This window comes from Carettochelys insculpta, chromosome 1 (assembly GCF_033958435.1).
Source record: "Carettochelys insculpta isolate YL-2023 chromosome 1, ASM3395843v1, whole genome shotgun sequence".
In the NCBI taxonomy this organism is placed as follows: domain Eukaryota; kingdom Metazoa; phylum Chordata; order Testudines; family Carettochelyidae; genus Carettochelys; species Carettochelys insculpta.
The window spans coordinates 104650615-104656993 of NC_134137.1; the positions used below are offsets into that span (position 1 = coordinate 104650615).

The 6379-nt window shown below is 44.8% G+C and overlaps 1 protein-coding gene across 1 annotated transcript in view; it reads right to left on the minus strand.

Moving 5' to 3' along the window:
* The window catches only part of DCT (dopachrome tautomerase), a 46931-nt gene extending 40922 nt beyond the window's left edge, over nucleotides 1-6009 (minus strand). The window contains exon 1 of the mRNA XM_074983086.1: nucleotides 5697-6009. Coding sequence (XP_074839187.1) covers nucleotides 5697-6009 — 313 coding nt within the window. The remainder of the gene's footprint in view (nucleotides 1-5696) is intronic.
* Between the last annotated feature and the right edge of the window lie 370 nt (nucleotides 6010-6379).

The window sequence follows — 6379 nt, forward strand, 5'->3', positions numbered from 1 at the left end:
TAACTGATATGGTTTCCCTAGCCATTTTGAGAGGCCTATAGCTTGTCTGCAGCCCGATTAAAGAGCAGCAGCCATTAACTATGAAGCTACAAGTAACAGAGAGGTAGCCATGTTAGTCTGAAGCTACAAGTCACTTACTCACATTCCATCTACATTTCAGCACAATAGTAGCATATCAGGTGTTAAGAAGAAGACCACATTCTAAAGCCAACCACTGTTAAACAGATCTCAAGATGGGTAAAGAAAACTTAGTTAACAGCATTTCGTCTGGCAGGCAATGACTTATCAATAACTGAGGTGGAAGGACCATACTCTGATGATGGTTTGTAATTGCTCCTGTCTGCTGTATAATTAAATTTGTTAGGTGTAAATCAGTTAAGGTGGTGGCTTAGGATTGGTTAGGTAATTCTGTTACCGTAGGCTATGACTGGTTAGTAAAATTGTACTAAAATAATTGGTCAAGGTATAGCTAAGCAGGACTCAAGTTTCACTACTTAAAAACAGGGGTTCAAGAAGAAAGAAAAAAAAGAGCAGAACATCAAGGGGGAGGAAAAGAACAGAACATCAAACAGGAGGGAAGAAGGAACACCTTAAAGACTCACCCCCCCCCAGGCCCCCCCAAGACCCTGAGATGAAGTGGGTCTGTCCCACGAAATCTCACCTAATAAATTATTTTGTTTGTCTTTAAAGTGCTACTTGACTGCTTGTTGTTTTGATAGCATCCAGAGAGTGACTTTATCTGTCCCAACAGTGGAAGTCTGCATGCCTGCTTTATGAGGATTGGTGAGCATGATACTGTGTGCTTAGCATGTATTGTGCTTTCTTGGCAATTGTAAATAAATAGAGAATAAGAATATTACTGTGTAAGGCTTTTTCAGTGGCACAGATCCTGCAGACCTGCAGGGAATTACGCCCTGAGCCCTAGGAATTGGGTAAGGGTGGGAGTTTAAATTAACAGGGTCATGCCTTGAGCCCTAGGGATTGGGTAAAGATGTGTATGTCCCTGAGTGTTGAAGGGATGAGAAATTTGTGCTGGTAACATTTAGCTAAAACTAATCAAGAAAGAAATCTTGGAGTCATTGTGGATAGTTCTCTGAAAACATCCACTCAGCATGCAGTGGCAGTCAAAAAAGCAAACAGGATGTTAGAAATCCTTAATAAGAGGATAGCCGGTAACACAGGGAATATCTTCTTGCCCTTATATCAAGCCATGGTGCTCTCACGTCTTGAATACTGCATACAGATGTGGTCACCTCATCTCAAAAAAGATATATTGGCATTAGAAAATGTTCAGAAAAAGGCAACTAAAGTGATTCAGGGTTTGGAACAGGTGCCATGTGAAGAGACATTAAAGAGAGTGGACTTTTCAGCTTAGAAAAGAGGAGATTAAAATGGGGATATGACAGAGGTATATAAAAGCATGAGTGGTGTGGAGAAAATGAATAAGGAAAAATTCTTTATTTGTTCCTATAATATGAGAACTAGGGGACACCAAATGAAATTAATGGGCAGCAGGTTTAAAACAAATAAAAAGAAGTTCTTCACACAGCACACAGTCAACCTGTGGAACTCCTTGCCAGAGGAGGCTGTGAAGGTTTGGACTGTAACTGGGTTTAAAAAAGAGCTAGATAAATTCATGAAGGTTAGGTCCATTAATGTCTGTTTATCAGAGGCTGGAGACGATGGCAGAAGAGCCACTGCCTCTGGGGCACCTGGCATTGACCATTGTCAGCAGACAGGATACTGGGCTGGATGGACCTTTGGTCGGACCCACTATGGCCATTCTTATGTTATGTTCTTTTATTGAACAGCACGAGGTTGGAGCAGGGCCCTTAAATTTGGCAGGGGAGTGTCCTGTCTGTGCCTTTTGGCTTCCTTGTGAAAATCTGTCCCAAACTGGCCACGTGACAAGCCTTTGAAAAATGACCATTGGCACATGTTCAGTAGAGATTTCAAGTTTTGGCAGTAGAATCACCAAAGGCTTCATCAGAATTGATCATGTGTCACTCCTCAGAGATCCACATGCCAACCAGACTATACACGCACCATGCCCACAGTGACAGAGCATGTTCCAATCTAGAGTTACAGAGGCAAAGCTGGACTTCCCTTGCAATGGCTGCTCCAAACCATTGCAGACCAGAGAGCGGCTGGACACCAAAACTGAAACAATGGGTCTTGACTCTCGTGTGCACTCAGTGACATCCTGTGCTATTGCCGAGGCCGAATAGAGAAGAAATGCAGAAGAGACGAAAGGTGGACTGAGGGTGGAGAGAAGAAAGCAGTAGATTGATATAAGAAATCTGGTAACACTGGGACTGTTTGAGCAAGGAAACTCGGATTAGGCCTCAGCGGGAGTGGAGATTTAGAAGCCACTGAGGAGACTGGGAGCCAAGAAGGGAAAGAAGTGGGCGACTGATAGTCATTTGGCTTGGAGGGAGAATGCTGAGAATGGAAGAGGAGCTGGAGGGAGGGAGAAGACCGGGAGTGTTTGGACAAGGAGGTTGGGATTAGGCGTCAGTAGGGAAAGAATTCATGAATCAGAGAATCATGGAAAAATAGGGATGGAAAGGAATCAAAGATGTCACCAAGTCCAGCCTTTCGCACTGAGCAAGGACCAAGTAAACCTAGACCAGGTGTCCAACATCCTTCTTAAAAACCACCAGGGACAGTATTTCTGCAACCTTCCTTGGAAACTTATTCCAGAGCTTAACTATTCCTTAGCTAGAAAGTTTTTTTCCAATATCTAACCTATATCTCCCTTACCACAGATTAAGCCTATTACATCTTGCCCTGCCTTCAGGGGCCATGAAGGACAACTGATCACTGACCATTTTATAACAGCTTTTAATATAGTTGAAACTTTATTTCACATTACTCCTCAATTGTTTTTTCTCAGGACTAAACAAGCCCAGTTATTCTAACCTTTCCTCATCGATCAGCTTTAATCATTTGCATTGCTCTAGTCTAGACTTTCTCTTGATGTGTGACTGCCAGAGCTGGACACAATACTCAGGCTGTGGCCTCACCGGCCCCAGTTCAGCAGGACAATTACCTCCAGGTTTTACATACAATTTTGCTGTTAAATGTAGCCAGACATGAACCCCCCATTTGGCCTTTTCTTGTTCTCCCCCCGACTGGGAGAGACAGAGAGAGAGACAGAGAGGGAGACAGGCAGCCTTTGATGCCCTGGGAACGCAGGTGTGCTGTCTCACCCAGACTCTCTACCTTACACAGAAACCAGACAGTGAATGGGCTAGCTAATGGCCGTTCTTCTGGCTGATATCGGTGATTGACACACCTGATCACTGCCCCAGGAAGAATGGGGAACCTCCGCCCATCACCTCCAAAGGTGCCCAATTGTCCACAATTCACAGGTGCAAATTGAGCCTTGCACCTTCCCTGGGAAACCTGGGGTTCAAACACATTCCTCCCCGATTGGCCACTTGAGACCAGGAAGAAGCCTATGTGACCAAAGGGGTATAAAGAGGGGTTTGGCAGCCCACCCCCCTTTGAGCTCCAATCACCTACACCTGCTGGCCAGGTCTGGTATTGACTCCCGAGACTGGGGACGCCTGGTTCGTATCTACTTCTTCCCGAGGGATTGAGAGAAAGATTCTGGGTCACACTGGATCTAGGAGGCAGGGGTAAGAATTACACCTGTATTACACTTCTTTCCTATAGGAATTGAGGGAAAGACTCTGGTTCCACCAGGTCTAAGAGGCAGGGGTGAAAATCACACCTGCAACTTGCCTTTCTTGTGTACACATTACTTGTATTAGTTTAAGCTAGCTAGTTTGTCTAAAACTTTTCTTAAGTTAAATTGTTTCTATCTTTGTATAAATAAAAGGTAATTGTTAAAGCCTCTAATAAGTGTAATTTTCCTCTTGCTGCTGTTCGCGAACTAAACGCAAACCAAAGAACCCAGCCTGCCCTGGCTGCTTAGCGTAGTTGCTGGTGCGGCATCACCCCCTTTGCCCCACCGGACCTTCAGCTGGCACCTGGGCATCGGCTCACATTAATACACCCCAAAAGGATAGTAGCCTTTTTTGCAGCTACATCATATTAGTGGCTCATATTCAGTTTGTGAGCCACAATGATCCCAGATCCTTTCCAGCAGTACTACTGCCTACCCATTGGCCCCCATTCTGCAGCTGTGCATTTGACTTATTTTCTTTCTAAATTAAGTACTTTGCACTTGCCATAACTGAATTTCATCTTGTTGCTGTCGTACCAATTCTCCCATTTGAATAGAGGGGTGGGTGCAGGGGAGATGAGGCGGAGCTATGGAAGAGATATGGCACAGTGGGAGATTTTCAACAGAGACTGAGACAAGGAGCTAGGAAGGGGTTAAACAGTGAGAACAGATGAGAAGGCCAAAGAGTATGCCTAAGACTGGGAGCCAGTTAAGGGAAGAACTGGGACTGGCTAGACCAGGGGTTGGCAACCAAAAGAGCAAGAACAGACATTTTTTTTTTTTAATTTGGTAAAAAACGCAATAATTCAAGAGCTGCAATGCATGTGAATACAAGACGGCCCTTGCCAACATGTAAGCTAGCTGCTCATTCAGAGAGCACTGTCTGTTCATATCCTGTGCACTGAATGAAGCAAGGGTCCTGGGGAAAAACTGGTATGTCATCATGTAATAAAAAATACGTACCCTCAAGAGGCAGAGGAGCAAATTATGCTTATTCAGGCAAACTTAATTCTGGCATTTTCCTAACTTTTGAGTGTCTGACTTTTCAACCGTAATAAAGTTCGGTAAATATTATCCTTTGTATGTAGTTCTATGCAGCTGCTTAGAAAAAAGACATGGTCTCTGCCCCACAGAGTTTATGATCAAATGCCCCATTTTTAAAAGCTTATGCAGGTACATACAGTTAAATACATATATATGTGTTTGCAGGATGAAGGCTTAATACTATCCCACCCAAGTCCATGTACTATATGGTATTGAGGACTTAATGATATATAGTGTACCCAAGACTTGACGTCAATGGGGCTGCTTTGGTTATTCTGCACTGCAAAGTCATCTGCATTGCTACAATATGGTTTTCCCTCCACAAAGTTAAACCACTGTTCCATTTTGCAGCGTGGACAGAACTCACTTACCTTTCAAGATTTGCACTAAATTCCTGAATGCATCCTAACGTTAGCACAATTTTTAAAGTGCTACCCAGTCCTATTACGTTAGCACAATTTTTAACAATAGGTCCTGTCAGCACTGCAAGTTTACCAGCTGGGATTCCCGATATCCAGGACATTTTCAGGGCAGACAGTACAAAATACGTTTCTTTGGTAGTAATGAATCCCAGCTCAACATGTGCTAATACAGGCATACAGCTTCATCCGTACACATCACTAACAATCACAAACCCTGCCTATCCACCCTAACAAACCAGATTTAAACATGGGCAAGGGAACGTCTTTATGGAGAAACCATGTAACAATAGTAGAGGGGAAGGCTCCTTACCTATGAGTACATACAGGAAAAAAAACAACAAAATTTAAGCATGAGAGAACCATACGCAAGCCCTGTTTAGCGTCCAGGGGAGCTCATGTTCCTCTCTCACCAGTAGAACACGGCTTGGCCATATTTAGAGTGCAGCGGGGATCAGCTCTCCTGATCCCTTCACCACAATCAGGGATTTGCTCTTCTCTGGAGCAGAGTTAATATGTCCCTGTCCTTTTCCTCTCACCTGTGCACTGGCAGCTCTGATTGAAGAACTTCAGGGGCCACTGTTCCCGGTCATCCACATTGCGGAGGGTGTACGGGCCACGCCATGGCATGGTGTCCACCTGCACCTCCCTGCACAGTCCCCTGCCCTGCTGGGAGCCACACACATTGCTTGGCTCTTGCCCCAACGCTGGGCAGCAACGCTTGGCCCGCAGTGCCTCCACTGTCATGCAGACGTGGGGGAATTGTGCATCTGCCCATGGCGTGCAGTAGCAGCTCAGATAGCCCAGGAGAGCAGAGCAGAGCCACCTCACCCTCTGCAGCTGGGAAGTCATTGCTGCACCGAGTTTGGCTTCTGGCAATCAAGCACAAGAGCAAGAGTGTTTCCTTAACAGCCTCTGAATAGGATGAGACTGCACTTCTTCCAGATTCACAGCCGACCAGGCTCTGACTGACTCATAGAATTTCCCTCACTACTTATGATGTTGGCATTTGGTGTGTTTGCTTAAGCCTTGACTATAATTGCCTTGAATGTGGTTCAAAAGCCCTTTGCTCTGTAATGCTTGCCAAGACTTTAAGGATTTATATAGAGGGTGGGAGAAACCCTCATTAGAAGGATTAGTACTGCCTAAATCCTCGTGTTTAGCACATGACATCAGGAGTGAAAAGAAGCTGATGAGGGAGGGGAGAAGTCCCGAAGGGTTT